The sequence below is a fragment of the Phyllostomus hastatus genome, unplaced genomic scaffold (genome assembly GCF_019186645.2).
Source record: "Phyllostomus hastatus isolate PE091 unplaced genomic scaffold, TTU_PhHast_1.1 phas_contig_86, whole genome shotgun sequence".
Classification (NCBI taxonomy): domain Eukaryota; kingdom Metazoa; phylum Chordata; class Mammalia; order Chiroptera; family Phyllostomidae; genus Phyllostomus; species Phyllostomus hastatus.
In genome coordinates, this window is record NW_025333977.1 from 32602382 (window position 1) to 32625450 (window position 23069).

The following is a 23069-nucleotide window of genomic DNA, read 5'->3' on the forward strand; positions in this document are numbered from 1 at the left end:
ACTGAAAGTCCCTCAAAGCCAAGTGGACTCGATTCTTAACATACCTTTTGATGTTTGAATATTAATAACATTTTTATTCAAGTGGAAACTGTAGGTCTGTGTAGTAGGTTGAATAGGATTCCCCCCTAAAATTCACATCCACTCGGAACCTCAGAATGTGACCTTATTTGGAAATAGGGTCTTTGCAGATGTAATTGCTTAAATTAAGAGGATGCCATGCTGGATTTGAGTGGGCCCCACTGGTGTCTTTACGAGAAGAGGACAGATGCATAAAGACACATGCACACAGGGAAGAAGGCCAAGTGAGGAAGCAGAGATAGGAGCGAGACACCTGCAAGCCAAGGAACACCAAGGATTGCTGGGAGCCCCTAGAAGATGCAAGAGGCGAGGAAAGATACTTCTCTAGAGACTTCTGAGGGAATATGGCCCTGCTGCCACCTTGATTTTGGACTTCTCACCTCTAGAACTGGGAGAATACATTTCTTTTTTTTTTTAAGATTTTATTTATTTATTTTTAGAGAGAGAGAGAGAGAGAGAGAGAGAGAGAGAGAGAGAGAGAGAGAGAGAGAGAGAGACATCAATGTGCAGTTGCTGGGGATTATGGCCTGCAACCCAGGCATGTACCCTGGCTGGGAATCGAACCTGGGACACTTTGGTTCCCAGCCCGCGCTCAATCCACTGAGCTACGCCAGCCAGGGCGGAGAATACATTTTTTGTTGTTTGAAGCCACCTGGTTTGTGATACATTGTTATAGCAGTCCTAGGAAACTAATGCATCCTGTTACAAATATTTTTGGGTAATTTTTTTACATCTCTCATGACCATGTTTCACCTTCCTTTAACTTTTGTCGGGCGGTCCTTTGCTCCCACCCTATTCACTCAAAGGAAGCCCACACCATAAGGGTATTTCTGAGACTCATTCTATTAGCAGGGGCTGACAAATCGCAAAAAATGAAGGAGGCAGATCTGAGTGGATTGACATGGTGAGATCTCTAAGGCCTGCCAAAGTGTCACCAGCTAATAAGCATAGAGTATGATTTCATATATGTAAAAAAGTATGTACAGCCCTGGCTGGTATGGCTCAGTGGAGTGAGTGCCAGCCTGCGAACCACAGGGTCACTGGTTCAATTCCTAGTCAGGGCACACTCCTGGGTTGCAGGCCGGGTCCCTGGTGGGGGGCACGTGAGAGGCAACCACACATTGATGTTTCTCTCTCTCTCTTTTTCCTTCCCTTCCCCTTTCTCTAAAAATAAGTAATTAAAAAAAAGTATGTACACATAGAGATGCATACATAACCACATACAAAGTATGTGTTGAAGTATGTAAATACATAGAAAGATCTGGAAGGAAACAGGTCAAACTAATAATGGTTACCTCAGAGGATGGTACTGGGATCCCAGCAGGATGAATTTCATCTTTGCTCTATGCAATAAAAAAGTTTTAATGATTTAAAAAAAAAGGTTTACAATGATATAGTCCATTTATCAAACATCACACTCTGGCCCTAGACAAATCAATTCACTTAGAAAGGAGACCAGTAGTGAAGAGCATGGAGTTGAGATTAAAACTGAGGATCTACCTTCTACCTGATGTGTGACTTTGGGTAACTTATGTTATTAAGCTTTCTGTGTCTTAGGTTCTTCTGTGAAACAGGGCCAGTGATACTGATAGAATCTGCATATGGGGTCATCGCGAGGATTGAGTAAGTTACATAAAGTGCTAGGTAAGTGCTGGACAGTAGAACTGTTAGCTATTATTATACAAGAAATCATAAAGAAGTTAAAAGTAATCTCATCATTAGACATATTCATATTAACATTTTGTTGCATAGATTTCCAAACTCTTTTTTATCCTATGCTTTTATACTTTTTGCTAAACAAAAACAAGATTTTGTAACCCCTTATCTCCCCCACCTAACTACATGGAGAACATTTCCCTGTGGCAGTTGCAACTGCTCCCATTGTATGAGACACATTGTATCTCATCGTATGGGTATTGATGTTACAAAAGTCCTCTACTCTTAGGGGCTGGATTTCCGTTTTTGTTTTATTTTGTTTTGTTCTGTTCTGTTATCATAGATAGTGCTGTGATGAACAAATGTTGTAGGGGAAAAAAATGGCCCATGTATTTTATTCCTCCAATCAAGAAATAGCATCTATTTCTCTGACCCTGAATCTGGGCTTGGCCCTCTGACTTGCTTTGCCCAATAGGGACATTAACAAATGTGATGCAGGCAGAGACTTGACAAATGTTCATATACTGGGCTTTCCCTGTTTTCTGCTGCTGGGAATTTTGAGACTACCATATGAAGAAGCCTGGGCTAGCTTACTGGAGGAGGCGAGACCACCGTGGCACAGAGACAGAGCCTAGTCATGCAAATGAGGCCCAAACATGTAAATGAGGATGCACTGCTCCAGTGCTCAGGTCCTGCTGAGCTGACCCAGACCTGTGGAACCATCCAACCAACCCACGGACCAGAGAAATAATAAATGTTTGCTATTTTAATCTGCAAAATTTGGGTAAGCTTGTTATGTAGCAAAAACTAGTTGATACACACATTCTGTGGACAATGATTATTTCCTGGAACAGTTTTCTAGAATTAGACTTTCTGGGTCAAAGAATGTGTACACTTACACCTAGTGAATCATGTTGCCAAAAAGTTTGCATCAGTTTATGGCCACCAGCAATACATGAAAGTGACCATATTCCTCATCTTTGTCAACACCGAACATGAATGTTTCTTATCATGACTACATTATCCCTGTAAATTGAACACATACACCATTGTCCATTTCCTCTAAATTTACAATCAGTGTAGAGAAAAGAGAAGATCTCTCCTGTAGGAAAGAACAGCAGAAAAGAGAGAGAAAATAATAGAATGGGAGAATAAAGCAGGGTCAAAGAATATAAACACAGAGGAAAGAAAAATAGAATTATAGAATAGAACAACCTCTGAGCCTCTTATATACATAGGGTACTTAACATGTAGTCAGGAGTAGTTATGAGCCTAATAAATGATTTGGGTCAAGAAAGAGGCTTGGAGAGGACCTGTCTATTTAGGCCATGCTTAGTGAAACAGAACACTATAAAGGTAGTGTGGGGTCTTTCACATGTGGCCGTACTTCTCACAGTAACTCTCTGAGAGAGGGATGATTGTTCCCATTTTACTGATGAAGAAAAAACTAAGGGTCAGAGTTTTCATGTAACTTGATAAAGACCATAGAGCTGATAAAGAATCGAGCCCAGACTAGGGTCCAGGTCTGTCTACCTTGAAAATTGACACATGTCCCCTTAGTCTTCCAGGGAGGATGTGGCAGAAGACAAGCAGCTACCTTTGGGAGGAAGTATATTCTTTCGATTCATATTGCCAAACTGCTCTCCAGGAAGGAGTCAGAGCACTTGGGTTTGAATCCCAGTTCTGTACTGGGAAGTCCAGTACTTCCCGTGTGACTCTAAGCCTCTCCATGCCTCACTTTTCTCCATCTGCACAGTGGCTTCATACAGCGCTATGAGAATAAATGAGCACAGAGGTGTAAAGCACCGAGAACAGTGGCTGGCACACAGAAAAGTGCTGTGTAAGCCTGCTATTGCCGGTACGGCACTGCAGCAGTCAGGGGACTATTTCTTATGAGCCTGTTGCCAGGAAGTCCTTACATAGTAGCTTCAGTTACACTCATGGGTCATTTGTCTCAGTTCCCCACAGGGCAAGGCCTGCTGCCACGGTTCTCTTCCCCCAGCCTTGGAGGAGGAGGGGGAAGAAGTAAGTGCTGTGGTGCCACCTCGTCATCAGAAAGAACATGAACGACTCCAGAGACTTGTCCCAAGGGGCTATCCCAAGGCCGTGCTGCTGCCGACCCCAGTCTGCTGCGTGTGAGAGCTCCGTGCTCAGGGAGCCCGACTCAGCGGGAACCCGTCTGCCTCCTCTGCTGTCTGGGAAGCACAGCGGGCTTTCGCCAGCCTTTCAGTTCTCCTTTCTGCCTATAGTGCTTTTATGACAACAGCACCAGCAGCAGCTAACACAGTGCATGCTGTCATGTGTCAGACACTGTCCTGAGAGGTACTATTCTTATTTCAATTTTACAAATGAGGAAATTCCATCTGAATCCAGAATCTTCCATCCTAACTGTGACACTGGACTGGCTCCTGTTTGAGAACAGGCGAGTTTGGGCTGGAAAAGGCCACAGAAAGCAATGCAACATCGCTCAGCCTGACTCATTCATCATCCACCTTTTCTCAGCCCAGGAGTGACCCATGTGAGAACCACCTGCAGCAGGATGTTTAAGAGCTGAGGTGAGAGTCAAGAAATGGGTTGTGGGTTTGCCACCACTCCCAGCCTTCTCCAGTCAAACTCCTGCACGGCCTGGAGGAGGAGGGTGGAGGATGAGGCACTCAAAAAAAAACAAAAACAAAAGCAAAACAGTGGTAAAAGAAAACGCTAGTCACTCTCCAGCGTAACAGACTGCAACACCACCACGCCTGATTAAGGAATGACAATATGGAAGGCAGATGGCAGATGCATCGATGCCACATTATTGCTTCTCAGTGAAATATTGCTTGGGTTTTTTTTTTCTTCTTCTTCTTGTAAACCTCCCAAATAAAATGGTTTGCTTTCCTCAAGTTAGAAGTGTGAACACGTCTTTTCTTTAAATATATCTGTGGATGGCTGTTTTTTTCCCTGCCAGTTTGTCACCATCTGTAACCCTCCCTGTGTGAGATGATCTGATGACAACAGTTATCTTGGAGAGTAAAAGTGCAGTCTCGGAGCAACGGGTAAGAGCAGAGTCAGCGTGGGCTCTGCGTGTGTGTTGTGTACGTGCATGACGCATGTTGGGCTGGGGGCCTTGTGCACGTACACACCGTGTGTGAGTAGGCAGTGCGTACATTCGGCGAGCATCTTGGGTGTGTGTGGACTGTGGACTGGGCTGGGTGCTTGCCTGCATACCTCGGGCGTATGTGCTTTCTGTGTAGATATCGCGTGGACACCCTGTATGTGGGTCAACACCTTGCTGGCTTAAGAGGGGCTGCGTGCACTGCTCTGGAAGGTGTTCTTCAATAGAGTATAATTTCTCCAAGGTGTTTAAAGGGGATGGGGACGGCCTGCAGTTTGGGTGACTGGGCCAAGAAATAGCAGCAAGGCTTGGGCCTGGGTCAAAGGAATGTAAACTATGGGTGGCTTGTGAGAGAGTGCTGCGGAGATGGAGAGCTGACCTTTCAGAGGAGCGGGGTCTCCCGCGGTCGCAACCGCGGGGGTGGCAGGTTGGCGCAGCTCAGCAGGGCGGGCCGCGGGCTCCGGGAGCAGAGGTCTGGGCTCCCGGAGCGCTCCTCCCCTCCCCCACGGTCCCCACCTCCAGGCGCGGCGCCGCGGGGGGCTGGGGGGGGTGCCGGGCAGGCGGGGGTGGTGGCGGCCGAGCGAGGGGCTGCGCAGCGGCTGTGATGGCGGGCGGCGGCCGGGCCGGGCCAGGGGCCGAGGCCGCGGCCTGGGCCAGGGCCAGCCGCCGGGAGCCCTAAGCTGCCGCCTGCCCCGACTCCACGATGAACGTCGCGCTGCAAGAGCTGGGCGGCGGCGGTAACGTGAGTGGGGGCTCCCGGCTCCTGGGGAGAGGCTCCTGGGGAGCGGGGTGCTGATGGACAGGCGGCGTCGGGATGGGGCTCGGCGCCGGAGGAGCAGGGTCTGCGTCCTTGAGGGGCAAGGGTGGGAGGGATGCCGGACCACGGAGCCGGGTGAGAGGGAAGGGACCTCGCTGCAGGAGGGAGGGGGCCTGGCCGGGAGGGGCACTGGGGCCCTGAGGCTGGGCCGTGGGCAAACAGCCCGATCTGCCTGACCTGGGTTGGCGCCCCGACTGTCTGGCAGATGGTGGAGTACAAACGGGCGACGCTGCGGGATGAAGATGCACCGGAGACCCCCGTAGAGGGCGGGGCCTCCCCGGACGCTGTGGAGGTGGGCAAGGGGGTTCTCCCTACCTCTCCATGCCCCAGCCCGGCAGGAAGCCTAGCACCCCCGGCAGCTTTTGGCTGCCCTGGAGGGTCACCTGCCCCCCACCTCCACTCCAGCTCTGGCTTCTGCGCTAGGACCAAGCCATGACGTTGCACAAAGCAGGCTCAGGACTCAACTCGGCCTGCCTCCGCGTCCCTGTGCCTAGAGTTAACCTCGGGAGCATCTTTGCTCCAAGGCTTTGGAAACTGTCTATGCCTTCACCCTCTGGGAGGACTTCTGTGATCCTGGACCACCCCCCGCCCCCCCCGCTTCCTGCAGCTGCTAGCTCTCTGTCACCCTGTGTTCTCCAGGTGGGGTTCCAGAAGAGGACAAGACGCCTCCTAGGCTCGCACACCCAACTGGAGCTGGTCTTGGCAGGTGTCTCTCTACTGCTGGCTGGCCTGCTTCTGGGCTGCTTTGTGGCCCTAGGGGTCCAGTACCACAGAGGTAGGTGGGGTCACACCTGCCACCAGCACTCCCAGCTGTGGGGACTCTGGAGGCCTAAAGGCCTCTAAGATATTGGGGCCACCTTCGCCTAGCTTTTCTCTCTCCTCCCAACTTTCCTGCTGTCATGGCCCCTCTCAAAGCATGTGTCTTTCCCAAACTGACTGACAGCCCCTGTCTTTAGCCATGTCCCCTGCCACAGACACATCCCACAGCACCTGCCTCACAGAGGCCTGCATTCGAGTGGCTGGAAAAATCCTGGAGACCCTTGACCGTGGAGTCAGCCCCTGCGAGGACTTTTACCAATTCTCCTGCGGAGGCTGGATTCGGAGGAACCCGCTGCCTGTCGGGCGTTCTCGCTGGAACACATTCAATAGTCTCTGGGACCAGAACCAGGCCGTACTGAAGCACCTGCTTGGTGAGTGGGCCTGTCAGGGAGGCTTGTGCCAGGCAGATACATGCCCGGCGTAAGGCTTGGCACTTAGTAGGTACTTAGTGAAGGTCCACAAATGAATAAATAACTGGGTGACTGGGAACACCCCTGGGGTAAGGGATGCAGAGAGTGAGAGCTCCTGAGAGGTGGAGATGGGTTTGAGAGGGTCAGGCCTTTAAGTGTAACACAGAGGCTCCTCTCTGCATTCTGTCTGTAGGACTGCTGAGGGGTGGTAGCACCAGGGAGCCTGTAGTGCTTAGAGATCTTAGAGGGTCTTGATGGACAGGGCAGAGAAAGAAGCCACACTTGGCTGTTTCAGCCAGTTTTTCTGGGTCTACATTAAGAGGACTGCCCCTTGTTGGGAAGGCAAGAAGAGGGACCAAGGAAAGGCCCAGGAACCCTCTCAGCAGTCAGCACAGTTGCCACCTGGACCTGTATTGTACTCCACAGAGAACGCCACCTTCAATTCCAGCAGTGAAGCCGAGTGGAAGACACAACGCTTCTACCTGTCCTGCCTAAAGGTGGAGCGCATCGAGGAGCTGGGAGCCCAGCCGCTGCGAGACCTCATTGAAAAAGTAGAGCCCCCTGGGTGGGGGAGGTAGGCAGGGCAAGGACAGGACTTGGAAGAGGACATGACCCCCGAAGCTTGGGGGCTCCTGTGTCATAGGTTCCACTGTGGTCTCTACTCAGATTGGTGGCTGGAATGTTACGGGGCCCTGGGACCAGGACAACTTCATGGAGGTGCTGAAGGCAGTAGCAGGGACCTACAGGGCCACCCCCTTCTTCACAGTCTACATCAGTGCCGACTCTAAGAGTTCCAACAGCAATGTCATACAGGTACAGGGCTGGGGCAAGGTGGGAGGGACTTGTGGACTGTTTGCTGAGCCCAGACTCTCCTCCCCTATACCTGGCAGGCTTAGGTGGCCCCCTTGCACAAGAGTCCAGGTTTGGGTGGGGGTGGGCTTAATCCTTCACCTTGCTATTGCAGGTGGACCAGTCTGGGCTCTTCCTACCCTCTCGAGACTACTACCTAAACAGGACCGCCAATGAAAAAGTAAGAAGCATCCTCAGAATCCCCACCCTTATGCCATGTTGAGCTGGACTGATCCCTATTTACTTTGCCCAGGGTCAGGGTGAGGAACTAAGGAGAACCTGTCCTGTCATCTCTTTCTTCCTTCTTTCTTCTCTCCTTCCCTTCCTTCCCTTCCCCTTCCCTTCCCTTCCCTTCCCTTCTCTCAGGAAAACATTTTATAGGCACCTACTGTGTTCCAGTGCAATGGGGGCATTCTGAGATGTACGTTTTATAGTTACTGGAAACTTTCAGGGTAGATGGGATCATGGACCTAGATATCTGAGAATAATACTCAGAGAGGGTCTCTGGGACTCAGGAGAGACTCAGACAGCCAGAAAAGGTTTCCTAATGAGATTACATTTGAGCCAGGCCCTGTAAAATATCTAGGGGTAGATGATGGCATGCTGGGTGAAGAGAACAGTTTAAACAAAAGTGTTGAAGAAGGATATTAAAAAAGTATTGAAGAAGGAAAGGCTAAAGTGTGTTTGGACCATGAGAAGGGGTCCAGTGTGGCGAAATGTGGAGCTCAAAGCAGTTGAGAGGCTGGGAAGGTGGATAGCGTCTAGTTATGGAAGGGACCTGTAATGGTACCCTGAGGAGTTTTTGTGGAGGCCATTGCAGGTTCCAGAGCAGGGAGAGAGTGACACAGTGAGCCATGCTTTCGGAAGCCAGTTTGGCTGGAGTGTGAAAAGTAGACATAAGAGAGGGAGCCTGGAGATCAGTTAAGAGTTCCGGCAGTACTTCAAGTTCGAATCGTGAATCGTTGGTGAGTGGGTGTTAGAAGAAAGGAGTAGAAGGAGGAGGCGGTGAGGTGAGTTGCACTATCAACGTGAATGATGGTGGAATGGTGGAGTCCTCAGAAAATCAAGGATGCCTTTAGGAGAATCAGCTTAGGACACATTGGGGCAGAAGAAACAGAATGATGTCAAAGGAAAAGGGCAGACTTTGGACTCAGACCTTGATTCCAGTCCCAGCTCTGCGGCGTGGTGCAAGCTGATGTAGCTCTCAGAGACCGTTGCTTCATCTGTAAAGTGGGATCATAGCATTTACCTCATACGGTATTTAGGGGCGGGGACAGGATGCAAGCTTATGCTCCTTCGTGTGGCAGACACTCAGGGAGTGGGAGCTGCTAATGTTAGTCATGTGGGCTTGAGACCTGGGCACCGTCTCTAGGGAGAGGTCAGCAGGCAGCTGTGAAAGCTGGGTATCATCCTGGGGAGAGGATGAGCCTGGAGGGAGCTGTGGGCTTGAGGGGCATCTCCTTAGAAACCTAGACAAAGGCTTTTAGAGAGATGAGAGAAAGGAGAAGAAGGAAACCCTTCTTTTTCAAGGACAGTTGGAAAAAAAAAAAAAGAGCCAGGAAAGGAGGCTGCTATGGAGTAGGGCAAGCAGGAGAGCCATTTCTTCCATTCATGCTCAAACACAGAGCACGGCATAACTAGACCCTCTTCTAGGCCTGTGATGAGCAAGATGTTACCACTGCCCTCTAAGTGGGGGAGAAGGCATGAATAGCTCAGTATATCCTGTTTGCAGTTGCTAGGTCTGTTACAGAGGAGAAGCATGGCATTCTGAGAGTGAGTGGGACAGGCAACCAGCCTAGTCTTTGGGTCAGAGTAGATTGCACGGAAGAGAGAGGGTTCTAGGCAAAGGGAACAGCTATTCATTTTAAAGATTTTATTTATTTATTTTTAGACAGAGGGGAAAGGAGGGAGAAAGAGAGGGAGAGAAACATTGATTAGTTGGCTCGCACACGCCCCCAGTGGGGGACCTGGACTGCAACCCAGGCATGTGCCCTGATTGGGGATCGAATTGGTGAACTTTTGGTTCTTGGGCCAGTGCTCAATCCACTAAGCCACACCAGCCAGGGCCGGGAACAGCTCTGAGGTGGCAAGAAGTATGGCCCATTGATGGGCCTCCAGAGAGGAGAGCAGGAAGGGAGCAGGAAGGGAGAGGGGTCCCCGAGTCCTTCCAGAGGTATATAGGCTCATATTACATATGAACATTGTGGGTCAAGTTTAGCATTTATCCGGAAAGAAATAAAAATTCAAATGTAAGGAGTGGTATGAACAGATCTGTGGTTTTGACATTACCTGAGTAGAATTTTTAGAATTTTGAGAATGTAGGAGAGAACCACATGGTCCAAGACTTGGGAAAAGGCAGGAAAAAGGCTCTTAGCGTGTTGCTGGTTGTCACAGACAGGGAGTCTCTTGTGTCAGCATCAAAGGGGAGCTGCAGTGCAAAAGGTTCAGTTAGGATAAAAACTTAGGAGTAGCTCTGGTTGGCATGGTTCAGTAGGTTGGGCATCGCTCCGCAAGCAAAAAGTTGTCTGTTTAATTCCTGGTCAGGCACATGCTTAGGTTGCAGGTTTGGTCCCCCCCATTGGGGCGCATACAAGAGGCAACTGACTGGTGTTTCTCTCTCACATTGATATTTCTCTCCTCTCTGCCTCTCTCTCCCTGAAATCAATAAGCGTGTCCTTGGGTGAGGATTAAGAAAACAACGATTTAGGAGTAAAGTCAGATTAAGGAAAGTATCAAAAGTCAGCCTCAAGCTGAAGGTAAGGAGGTAGGGAGAAGAAGGGGTAAGTCAGGTGGGCAGGATGAAGGTCAAGATCCCTGGTTGAACTAACCATCCCCCTTAGGACTGGGATGGCTGAGAGTGATCCTCAAACCTCTTCCTCTGACAGCAGCAGCAAAGGAAAGGAGAGGTGGGGAAAATGAGAAAATCTGAAGTATACAAAGTAGATATTAAAGGATCTAAAACTTCTCAGTAGAGTGGAAGAGGAGATGGCCTTTGGCAATTATGGGAGTTCAGGCTAGGGCTCCTGAGTGAGAGTGAGGAGTGGTCCCTGGGAGGAGAGCCACAGGGAGTCAGTGCGAAGCAGTCCTGAGAGTCTGCAGAAGAAATGGCAAGCGTCCGTGGTGGCTGGAACAGACCCTCTCAGCCTTGGGCAGAAATTGTTGCCGGGCTGTGAGGATGACCTGGGGTTCTGACAGGTGCTTACTGCCTACTTGGACTACATGGAAGAGCTGGGCATTCTGCTGGGCGGACAGCCAGCCTCCACGCGGGAGCAGATGCGGCAGGTACTGGAGCTGGAGATACAACTGGCCAACATCACAGTGCCCCAGGACCAGCGGCGGGACGAGGAGAAGATCTATCACAAGATGAGCATCGCGGAGCTGCAGGTGGGGCCAGTGGGACAGGAAGAGCTGGGCAGGGCCAGCCCCTGGCTCAGCTGGGACTGCTCAGCTTTTCTTCAGGCCATCTTCCTGAGACAGCCAATCCTTTTTGTCTTTTCCTTTAAAAAATTTTAATCCTCACCCGAGGACATTTTTTTTCTATTGCTTTTAGAGAGAGAGGAGGAGTGGGGGGGGGGGTGGAGAGAGAAAGATAAATCAGGGCAGCAATTCTTTTTTCTTTTTTAAAAGATTTTATTTGCTTATTTTTAGAGAGACAGGAAGGGAGGGAGAAAGAGAGGGAGAGAAACATCTATGTGTGAGAGATATGAGGTTGCTTCTCACCCCCCATCCCTGCTTGCCTGCAACCCAGCCATGTGCCCTAATGGGGAATTGAACCAGCGACCTGTTAGTAACAGGCTGCTGCTCAGTCCACTGAGCCACACCAGCCAGGGCAACAATGTCCACGTGTTGCCTGGACATGCATAGAGAGATTAAATCAAAAACCTGTAACAACTTGTACAAGATATCCACAAAACAATCAGGAAAGATATGGAAGCATCTCCTAGGGGGCCCTCACTGTGTCAGGCATCACCCTTTTAGTTGCTGGATTGTGGAGAAGTAGGGTAAGGAGGTTCTGGAAGAGAGGCCAGGTGTGTAGGGATGCTGGGTGGCATCAGAGGAATGGCATATTATTACTTGTAATGAGTCTGTGAATGGCTGTGCCCCAGCTGAACATCACATTGGTGGTTTTCCTTGTGTAAGTGATTGGGCTCCTAGACTGAGGGGCGCTCAGGCCTGGAAAAGGGTTTACTAAAGGAGGGGGCCATAAAGCAGCTAGTAACTGTTACCTGGGCAATAGGAAACTTGGCTTTAAAATATCAACGGTGAAGGGTCTGCTGAAAGCTGGGCAGGCAAGCAGGGAGGCTTGAGATGTTTAGTTTTGCTCCCAGGCCCTGGCGCCCTTCATGGACTGGCTGGAGTTCCTGTCTTTCTTGCTGTCACCGCTGGAGCTGAGTGACTCTGAGCCTGTGGTGGTGTATGGGACCGATTACTTGCAGCAGGTGTCAGAGCTCATCAACCGAACAGAGCCAAGGTATGGGGGGTGGGCTCAGGGCCCCCTGCAGGTCCCAGGCAGGAAGCAAACATAGGGAAATGGCATAGCCAGACACAGAAGGATTTGACAAGGCCCTGGACCTTCCAAACCTCAAAACACAATGTCTGTGGGGGCTGCCCCCCTGGCCAGGGCACCAGGGAGTCTGCGTGTGATCTGTATCCCTGCTCCAACCTGACTTCTGTGGGCAGGTGTGTGGTCCAGGAGAGGGGGATTCTGGAACAGCTCCCACATATGCCTCTCAGGACTCCTGCTGCCTGTACCTTTGTGGAGCTGATTTAGGGTGGAAATGGTAACCCACCTGCCCTTTCTTTATGTTCTGGTCCGGATGCCAGCATCCTGAACAATTACCTGATCTGGAACCTGGTGCAGAAGACAACCTCGAGCCTGGACCGACGCTTTGAGTCTGCACAAGAGAAGCTGCTGGAGACCCTCTATGGCACCAAAAAGGTGGGCTCTCTTTCTCTGCCCCCACTTTCTGGCGCAGTTTAGCTGATGCTTCACACTTACTGTGTGTCAGGCACAGATTGCCTCGTGGTGTCGTACAGAGCTCAGGGCTAGGAACCAAGCTGACTTGGGTCACAGCCCCCCACGCCTCGGTTTAGTAGCCTATGGACTTTGGCCATGTCACCTAGCCTCTCTGAATCTCCTCTTCCTGGTCTGCAAAACAGAAATGCCTTGCAGGGTTGGCATGAGGACTAACTGACTTATTATGTGAAGCACCCACCCAGTGCATTAGCAGCACTGGGCTTTGATGATGATGGCAATGAAGATGAGTACAGAAATTCAGTTTTTAGTTTCAGGATAATCTGTTAAGTGAGAAAGAGGATGTGTAAACCAACATATTGTGTTTAGGAGTGATGAGAGCTCACACTGAGGGAAAGACTCTTCGTGTTGTAGGACAGAGGTGGGGACAGCACATTCTACCTGGGGGGTGGGGACATCAGGAAAAGCTTCCCTGAAGAGACGACGTTTGAAGAATTAGTTCAGCAAGAAAACAAGAGAGAGAAGGACAGTCCAGGATGTGCAAATTCCCATAGGCCAGAGGGAGCATGGTGGGCTTGCGTGTGTTCTGGAGTGAGCTTGAGAACAGGGCAGACGAGAGGCTGAGGGTGTTAAAGGTCTGGCATCGATTCTTTCAGGGACGGGGAACCATGGGATGGTTTTAAGGAGAGGAGTAACCCAGTTAGATTTATGTGTTAGATCATCTTTCTGGTAGCTGAATGGAAGATGGAGGGGAGTGGCAAGGGAGGGGGGATGAGAATGGAGTTAGACTCTCTAGTTAGGAGAACACTGCAATGTTCAGGCAAGAGATGATAGTGTTGTAGGTCAGGGAGGTGGCAACAGGTGGATGGGAGAGATGGTTATGAAGTAGAATTTGTAGAGACTGGTGATAAATTAAACGTAGGGGTAGGGAGATGGAGGAGGCTGGTGACTCCCAGATTTCTAGCACAGGGGACTGACAGGGATGTGGAGCTGAGCGATGAAACGCGCGGACCCCGACAGGCCTCTCAGGAGCATAGGAGGAGGAGGCAAGTGCCCAGAACAGAGTGGGCAGCGCCCTCTTCCTCCTGAGGTTTCTCTCCTGGGGTTGGCACACTTTGCGACAGTGCCCCTCATTTTCCCTGGAGTCCGAGGGAGCGATGGCACATCAAACCAGGGCCTGCGCTGGCCAGACTTGAGAGGGGCTGGCCCCCGAGAGAGAGAAAGGCCCTCGCTGGAGGGCAGAGCTGTCTCTGGGAGGCCGGCTCTTTGTCCCTTGCAGTCCTGCGTGCCAAGGTGGCAGACCTGCATCTCCAACACCGATGACGCCCTTGGCTTCGCTTTGGGGTCCCTCTTTGTGAAGGCCACATTTGACCGGCAGAGCAAGGAGATTGTGAGTCTTCCAGGTTCTTCCAGCACCACCCCTTGCTTTAGTTAAAATTCACCATTCATACTTGTGAGTACGTATAGGGAAAAAAACTGCAAGGAAATTTATTAACAAAATAATAGCAATTACTTTGGGTTCAGGGATTATGACAGATTCCTTTGTCCTTTAAAGTTCTCTGCATTTTCCAAATTTTCTATAATGTATTTATGTTATCTATTTAATTAGAAAAACAATGTTTATGTATTTATTAGGAAATGATAATGAATGTGCTTAAAGTATTACCTACAAGGGTGTTTATGGAAGTATTGTTTATAATAAGGTAGAATGAAAATACCTTAAATGTCTAATCCCAGGGGAATGGAAAAATAAACTGTGGTTAGGATGAACTATGAGGCAGCCTTAAAACTGATCATATATCTTTAAGTGAAAAAAAGAAAGTTGCTATATCTATCTATCTACCTATCTATATCTCTCTCTATATTTATATATCACAACACAATTCCATTTTATATATATACATATACATACATACATATACACACATATACACATATGTGTGTGTGTATTTTATATATATATATATCTCCAGGCAGGGAAAGACACTAGATAGTCAAATGTTAAATGAAGTTACCTCTGAGTGAAGCATTATAAGTGGTCTATTCTTCAATTCTCAGTTTTCCAAATTTTCTGCTATTAATGCCTTCCCTTTGTGATCAGATAAAAATTAATGCATTATATTCAATCATAACACTAATTCCATTAAATTGTCAATTAATTTTTTGGCTAATTAGGGGGGAAAAAGCCGCTCATAACCCCAGCACCTTCACAGACCTTGTCTCCTCCTCACGGTCCCCAGGCGCTCAGCCTTAACTCAGGAATTTGGACACTCTCACATGGCCCCTGGACTGGCAGGGATGGGACACTAGGGTGGACTGGGGACAAAGGATCAATGTGAGTGGGAGGCAGATTTGTGCCCCTTCCCTCCCAGGCAGAGGGGATGATCAGCGAGATCCGAACCGCCTTCGAGGAGGCCCTGGGACAGTTGGTCTGGATGGATGAAAAGACCCGCCAGGCAGCCAAGGAGAAAGTGAGCTGTGGTCAGGGTTGGGGCGCCATCTTGAGGTAGGGGTGGAGGATACAGTTTTTGGGAGCCTGGGGAGGGAAACCCTTAACGTGGTCTGTTTAGGCAGACGCCATCTACGATATGATCGGTTTCCCGGACTTCATCCTGGAGCCTAAAGAGCTGGATGATGTTTATGATGGGGTGAGTACCTCTGCTCACCAGTTTTGAACTCCAGCCCCACGGAGGGCACTCTTCTCTGGACTCATTAATAGGAGCTCAAGCACTAGGAGGGAAGGAGGCGCTTGCTGGTTTCTTTCAGAGGCAATGTAGGCAACCCACCGAATATTGCTCAAGCGCTGGCTCTCTGCTAGGGTGCATGTCAGATGTTAGTAGAACGCAGTGTTAGCCAGCAGTAATTTGCAGCCAAACCTGAGTCAAATCCTGTTTCTACCTCTACCTAACTGTAACCTTGGACACGTTATATAACCTCTCTGAGCCTCAGTTTTTTCATCTGTAAAATTGGGTCTTATTAGTATCTACCTCATAGGGTCATTGTGAGAATAAAAGGAGGCAGTATGTTAAAAAAAAAGCACCTGCTTCGTAAGTGCTCTTCAGGTGTGGGTGATTATTACTCACTAGCTGTTGTACACCCCTTTTACAGCTGAGAAATCTGAGGCTCAGGGAGGTGCTATTTAGTAGCCAAACTGGGACTCTTATCTTCTCCAACATGTCCTCTTTCTTGCTTTCCACTTCCCACCGTTCCCATAGTATGATGTCTCTGAAGATTCCTTCTTCCAGAACATGTTGAATTTGTACAACTTCTCTGCTAAAGTGATGGCGGACCAGCTCCGAAAGCCTCCCAGCCGGGACCAGTGAGAATAGAGGGCTGCAGACCTTTGGGGCAGCAGGAGAGGCAGGGGTGGTTTCCAGGGCTCTGGCAGGGTGAGGTGGGCAGGACTGATCCCAAACCAGTGACACAAGGTCCTTGCAGGAGGTAGGTCAAGGCTGCTGGGCTGGGAGGAACATCAGGAGAGTCGGGACGCTGAGCCTCCCCCTGTCCCTCCCCCAGGTGGAGCATGACCCCCCAGACAGTGAATGCCTACTACCTTCCAACCAAGAACGAGATTGTCTTCCCTGCTGGCATCCTGCAGGCTCCCTTCTATGCCCGCAACCACCCCAAGTGTGTCTGAGGCAGGAGGGGCTGGGTGTTGGAGCCTGGGCCTATGGGTGGGGTGGGAACAGGGCTGGAGTTGGGATCCAGGAGTCCCCCTACCATGTCTTCACTCAGCATTCCTCACCTACCAGGGCCCTGAACTTTGGTGGCATCGGTGTGGTGATGGGCCACGAGTTGACACATGCCTTTGATGACCAAGGTAGAAGTTGTTCCCTCCAACCTAGAATTCCCACGGGCTCCTGCAAGGCCTTGAGATTTTGGGAGCAGGCCAGAGGGACCCTGGATGGGGGAGGTCCTGACCCCAAGGGTTGCGCTCTGGTCTCAGTGGGGTGCAAAGGTTCATTCTCCTCAGGGCGTGAGTATGACAAGGAAGGGAACCTGCGGCCATGGTGGCAGAATGAGTCACTGGCAGCCTTCCGGAATCACACGGCCTGCATGGAGGAGCAGTACAGCCAGTACCGGGTCAACGGGGAGAAGCTCAACGGCCGCCAGACACTGGGGGAGAACATTGCTGACAATGGAGGGCTTAAGGCTGCCTACAACGTGAGTGGCCTAGCCAGCCCTCCAGGGGCTGAGGTCCACCCACCCTGGGGGAAGAGTGCTGGCTAGAGGGGTGGGTAGGCCCTGATGGACTTACCACCGCTCCTGTGCCCAACCCCAGGCTTACAAAGCGTGGCTGAGAATACACGGAGAAGAGCAGCAGCTGCCAGCTGTGGGGCTCACCAACCACCAGCTCTTCTTTGTAGGATTTGCCCAGGTATTGCCCTCCTGGGAGGCCTAGGGTCTGCCCGTCTCCCACTCCCTCCTGGGTGTGTCATTAGAAGTCGGGGGCATGCAGGAAAGGGATTGGGAAATGGGGCCAAAGATGGTGTGTGGAAGGTGGTCTGGGGAGGCCTTGTACCCAGAGCTGCACACCTGGGGCCCGCCAAAGCCTGTGAGGACGCCTGAGGAAGGAGAAGTCTTCAGGAGGCTTTTGCAGATCTCAAAGGGCAGGGCTGCCCTGCTTGAGGGGGACAGGGTGGGGAGAGGGATTCATCCTCACCATGTTGCTGCGGAGGAGGAAACTGAAGCTGGGGGACAAAGTGGCTCATCCAGGGCTACCCAGGAATAAAGTCAGTGGCAGAGTGACTCAGGCAGGGTCTCCTGTAAGTACTGTACTCTACAGCAGGCAGCCTTGGAGCGGTGGGCTTCTCCCTCTCGGACACGTGGATCCTGGGCAACCCTATATCCAGGGCGGCTTTGAAAGGCCTTCAAGGAATTTGGGAGGGAGGGTGCAGGCCCCTCCCATAGTGCCAATAGCAAGGGGTTGGGGCTCAGATGTTGACTGGGCCCCTGCCTGTGTCCCCGAGGCCTCCTGAGCTGAGAGACAAGGCAGTTGGTGGTTTGTGTCCCTGGGATGGCTCTGCTGCAGTCCAGTGTGTGACCCTGCCCGCATTAGACACCATATGTCCCCGTGTCTGTCCTGGCCCGCAGGTGTGGTGCTCGGTCCGCACACCCGAGAGCTCTCACGAGGGGCTGGTGACCGACCCCCACAGCCCTGCCCGTTTCCGCGTGCTGGGCACCCTCTCCAACTCCCGTGACTTCCTGCGGCACTTCGGCTGCCCTGTCGGCTCCCCCATGAACCCAGGGCAGCTGTGTGAAGTGTGGTAGACCTGGGTCCGGGGAGAAATGGCCAGCTATTGCTAGGGCCTGGGGCAGCTCGCCCAGCAAGGCTGTTTGCTCTGGAGTCTGGAAAAGGCAAATGCCGGCTAGACTGAGTCCAGCCTCTCCACACCACAGGTGACATGAGTCCCAGTCCCTGTTCCACCACCACATTGTGCCTCTGCTTTGGGGGTGCCCCTGCCTCCAGCAGAGCTCCCATCATTCACTGTGACATCCTTCCATGTCACCTTGGCTGAAAGAGGCCTGGGCGGGGGGCACCAGCTCCATAGGAAGAAGTTGGCCTTTCTAGCCCGAAGCTCACTTGGCTCAGTGGCCATGGGGTCGGCCGTGCCTGCTGCACTCTGACGATGCAGGGTCTGGGTGGTGTGCCTTCCATGCTTCTTCTGGAGGCGCCCTTGGGAGTGGGCTTAGCTCCTTTCAGCAACACCCTCAGGGGCTGCCCTCCATCTCATGCTCCTCATACTGCTGCTTATCATGCTGCCGCCAGCCCTCACTGACAGACCAACTGTGCTCAGCTCTTAGTGGAAGCCTGAGGGCCTTTACAAGCCTTCCTGATGCCTCCCGGTTTCCCTGGGCTCAGAAGTGTGTATGTGTAGGGGATGCTAGTCCCTGTGTCTTGGGGTGGGGGGATTGAATCTTTCTGGACCAAGCAGGAAAGCAGATAGAACAGGGAGAGGGAAGGACAGAGTTTATTTTTTACAGGGAAGAGGGTGGGGAGGGTGTGGTTTTGGCCCTGTAGGACCCTTTGCCAATAAATAGACACACAGCAGTCAGCCTGTCTCTTCCTTCAGTCCTGTTTTCATTTATTCATTTACTCATTCCAACAATATTTACTGAGCACCTAACATATGCCAGGTACTCTTGTACACACTCATTAACTCACTCACCAGAAACAGGGAACTGAGATTTAAAGCCCCAAGAGGACAGAGAAAGAGAGGCGGGATGGAAGGATGGGATGAACTTGGGTCTGACCCGGTGGAGTACATCCTCTGCTCACTGGTGGCCATATCCCCATTGCCAGCTGTTCTGCAGCTGGAAGGATTCACCAAGGCCCTCTCCTGATGCATGCAGATGGGACTGCCACTGAGTCTGGCTGACTACTGGGCCAGGGTCAGCTTGAGAGATGGGTGGCCCTCACCCTTCAATGGAGGGAAGCCCTGGCCAAGGTAACACGCCATTCCCTGGAGCTCAGAACACTGGCCTCTGCTTGTGGCTGAAAAGACATGCATTTCTCCATGCCCTCAAAGGCTTGGTGCTCCTGAGAGTCATTCACCTCACCTACATACACTCATCAAGGCCTACCAAGTGCCAGGCGTGGAGAATGCAGCTACAGCTGACACCCTCAGAGTGAAGGAGGGAAAGAAGCATTTATTGAAAACTTCTTGTGTTCCAGGCACCCCTGCTAGATGGCTCATTTCTTTATTCATTCATTTATTAACTTATACATCCACAGATATATTTTTAAAAACGTACTGATTGCCAACAATGTGCGAGGCACTGGTGAGGCAAAGATGAATAAGATGGTTCCTTCCCTCGAGTGACTCTTCTACTGGCACTTTCACCTTCATGAGCTCATCTGATCCTCAGCAACATATTTGAGAGGTCCTCCAATTTCCATTTTATAGATATAATTCTAGCCGTGTCACTGAAGTCAAAGAGGCCTGGATTGAAATTGAAGCTCTGCTAGGTGTATGGACTTGAACCTGTTCCTTAACCTCTATGAGCCTCAGTTTCTTTACCTGTAAAATGAGAACTAGAACCAAACAGTGGAAAGAGTCCAGTTTCAATTCGCTTTAAAACTCAGTGTTCTTCAAGGTGGGGGTGGGTTTGGTGAGTTTGGAAGGGTAAGAATGAAGCTTTGTCAGGGATTGGTGCTGGGGTCCCTAGTCCCTGGGTGATGGCACTAGCATGTGTCCCACAGTTTGTACCCTGTCCCAGCACCAGGCTGTCCCCATGAAGAGCTGTATTTGGGCCCCTGTCAAGTAACTTGGAAATGCTGGCTGCCCACCAAGAGAAGATGAGCCCCTCAGAAGGGAGCAAGTGGCCTTGGGAACTCTAAGACCAAGGGACAGCATGGTTTGAGCCTCTCAGAGGTTCTAGGGGGGACAGCAAAATGCATCAGAAAGAGGAGGGCCATCACATCTGGAAACCTGGTTCTGGCTCCAGCTCTGCTACCCCCTCAATGTGTGACACTGGGCATGGCTCATCCCCTCTTCAGGGCTCAGTTTCCTTAGCAGTTTGTAAAAGAGGAGGTTTGGATGAGATGATGTCTGAGCACCAACCAATTCAGTGTTAATGTTTTTAAAAGGAATTCACAGGCTTATCAAATTCCAGAACCCAAAGAAATATGAAGCAATGGTGTGAAGTTTGGGTGTTGCACAGAGAATGAGATTTGTAATGTCAGAGAGCATAATGAGTGAGGGGAGAGGTTTGGCAGCATAAAACCTTGCCCTTGACCCCTGATTTCAGAGGCCAATTTAGGATTCTGACCAGGTGGCCACTGTGATACAGAAACTCCATATTTGCAAAAAAGTCAAAACGTCTAACAATAATAAGTAGCAGCGTTCATTTACTGAGTCATTGTTTTGTTTAAACCAGTACTAAGCACTTTAAAAACATCATTTTGTTAAATTCCCACAATAACTTATAAGGAGGTCCTATCATCTCTGGATTTTTTTTAAAGATTTTATTTTCAGAGAGAGAAGGGAGGGAGAAAGAAAGGGAGAGAAACATGGATATGTGAGAGAACCATTGACTAGTTGCCTCTTGTTCGCCCCCAAATGGGGACGGGCCTGCAACCCAGGTATGTGCCCTGACAGGGAATCAAACCATTGACCTTCTGGCTCACAGGTCAGCACTCAATCCACTGAGCCACACCAGCCAGGGCATTTATCATCTCTGTTTTAAAAATGAAGAAACTAAGGGAAAAGATTACATAATGTCCAATGTCAGATAAGTCAGACTGCATTAAAACACTATTTGGAACTCAGATGCTCTTAATCACCATTTAGTCCTCTAAGTCACGAGAGAGTTTAGACTCAGATATCTGTCATCTGGACAATTTCATCACACTTCTATGTGAGACCATCACCAGCAGGTACGTTTCCACGCTACCCAGCTTCCTTGGGCCAGGTACATATGACAATCAGGCAGCTGCAGGGAACCTAGGCACATGCTGAGTTGAAATTAAGCCAGGTAGCATCTGTTTGTTGAGCACTCTGCAGGTGCTTGCTTCCAGAGGCAAGGCAAGGTAAAGGTCAGGTGACAGACCTTCACCATTAGTAGCCTTGCCATGCTGCTGAACACAAATCTGTGATATGCACTGGTGTGTTTAGGCAGGAGGAGGATTGAAGGATGGTGCTCCTGAGTGAATGCAAGAGCAATTATTGGTAAGGTGCTACCCTACACTGTCTCACTGGGAAGTTTAACTAATTCTCATGCTTAATGAGGTAACATGTCACACAATATGATTTCCACAGTTGGAAGCATGCTGGAAATGTCAGGCTGGAAGACAGGCCCTTATAAAATAAACACAGTTTCACTGGGCCTATCATGACTCACAAATGGAGAACCTGGCCAGTTTTCCAATGCCCCACTCTGGGCTCCAAAGAGACCCCCAGGCCATTATGATACATAAAGATAACCTGAAGATGAATGCAAAGCCAGACAGCCAGCCATCTATCCATCTATCAATTCACTCAAGAAATATTTGTCAAGGCCTACTACAAGCCAGGTATTAGGTTGGGTGCTATGGACACAAAGATGAAGGCACAGCTCCTGTCCTCCAAGAGCTCAGAGTCTCAGGAGGAAGAGGTATGTATCATGGTGTGAGTATAGGGAAGAAATGAGAAACTTGAAGGGTAGAAGAGGAAAAGTGTCCTAGACAGGTTACATTGAGCTGGAGTGCAGAGGATGGGAAAATCTGCTAGCTGAAAACAGTGAAGGGCATTCCATGTAGAAGGAACAGCAATGTGAAAAGGCTGATCAGAACATGTTTAGAAATAGTGAAATGTTTAGGATGATCAGAAGGGGTGTAATGAGAGGTGAGAGTCTGGAGAAGTGAAGTTATAACAGTAGATGTGAAGAGAGGGGACTGGAAATCTGCCATTCTGGCAATTAACAGTAACAAGGCCCACAGGGCAATCTGAAAAATATCGCACAAAGAAAGTAGCAATCTAATAGAAACAGTGCAATGCTGTATCCAGGAGCACTTCTAGTGTTAGGTGAGTGATGCTGTGGCTTGAATGGTTCTCAGATGAATAGAGCCATCCATAAGACGGGTAGCTGTGCATCTCAGGCCATGAGTTTGGGGGCAGCATGGCAGGCATGTGCATGCAGTTTGAAGGAAGGTGGCAGGAAGGGACAGGTGATGGGCTGGCTCTGATTAGAGAGCAATTTGGCCCCAAGGCCAAAGGGTAGCAAGGAGTGCTTCTGGGAAGGCAATCTGACTGAAATGGAGCTTGAGGCAGGACATATCATGGGGCCTTGAAATAACTGTCAGATATTTGAATTTGGATAGAGAGGCTTGGGGGCTTGAGTGCTTGGAGGTGGGGAGCAGGGAACAAGAAAGTTGACCTCAGCTGGAAAATGACAACTGCGTGCTTTCCAGTTGCCAGGAACCTGGCTGAACATTTTATGTACATTATCTTATATCATTCTCATAATAACTTATGAGGGAGGTACTTCATTACCCACGTTTCAGAGAGGCAGAAACCAGGCTGAGAGAGGTTAGAAAAATCTCCCAGTTGTCACAACTAGTGAAAGGCAGAATTTGGCTTTAAACACTGGGTTGGCTGCTCTCTAGAGCACATATTTTCCCACTCACCCCCAACTTTTTATTTTGACACATTTCAAGCCTACCAAAAAGTTGAAACATAGTACACAACAAACATTCATACACTCTTTATCTGGAGTCACCAGCTATTAACAGCCTGTGTTTTATGCCACATCTCACCCTGCCTCCTCTAAGATGGGATTTGATTGGTATAAAAGACAAAAATCTGAGCTGTGATAGACAAAAGTCATGAAAAAACAAGAGATTTAGGGGAAATACCTTTACAAATGACTGCAGAAAGCCAGGCAATGTGC

At 50.0% G+C, this 23069-nt stretch overlaps 1 protein-coding gene across 4 annotated transcripts in view; it reads left to right on the forward strand.

The window, feature by feature from the left end:
* The window catches only part of LOC123826979 (endothelin-converting enzyme 2), a 30917-nt gene extending 12176 nt beyond the window's left edge, over positions 1-18741 (forward strand). Inside the window, exons 1-19 of one of the 4 annotated variants that reach the window (XM_045851188.1) lie at positions 4877-5072; positions 5851-5937; positions 6285-6420; positions 6602-6835; positions 7301-7425; positions 7541-7687; positions 7839-7904; positions 10919-11107; positions 12052-12194; positions 12548-12662; positions 13978-14088; positions 15071-15169; positions 15269-15346; positions 15914-16017; positions 16215-16325; positions 16451-16518; positions 16672-16862; positions 16981-17076; positions 17793-18741. In XM_045851188.1, the coding sequence (XP_045707144.1) occupies positions 5851-5937; positions 6285-6420; positions 6602-6835; positions 7301-7425; positions 7541-7687; positions 7839-7904; positions 10919-11107; positions 12052-12194; positions 12548-12662; positions 13978-14088; positions 15071-15169; positions 15269-15346; positions 15914-16017; positions 16215-16325; positions 16451-16518; positions 16672-16862; positions 16981-17076; positions 17793-17969 (2277 nt within the window). In that variant the 5' untranslated portion in view covers positions 4877-5072 and the 3' untranslated portion in view covers positions 17970-18741. Of the gene's footprint in view, positions 1-4876; positions 5073-5446; positions 5571-5850; positions 5938-6284; positions 6421-6601; positions 6836-7300; positions 7426-7540; positions 7688-7838; positions 7905-10918; positions 11108-12051; positions 12195-12547; positions 12663-13977; positions 14089-15070; positions 15170-15268; positions 15347-15913; positions 16018-16214; positions 16326-16450; positions 16519-16671; positions 16863-16980; positions 17077-17792 lie in introns of those variants that run through there. The other 3 variants (XM_045851186.1, XM_045851187.1, XM_045851190.1) reach the window with 3 other exon arrangements.
* The last annotated feature ends 4328 nt before the right edge of the window (positions 18742-23069 follow it).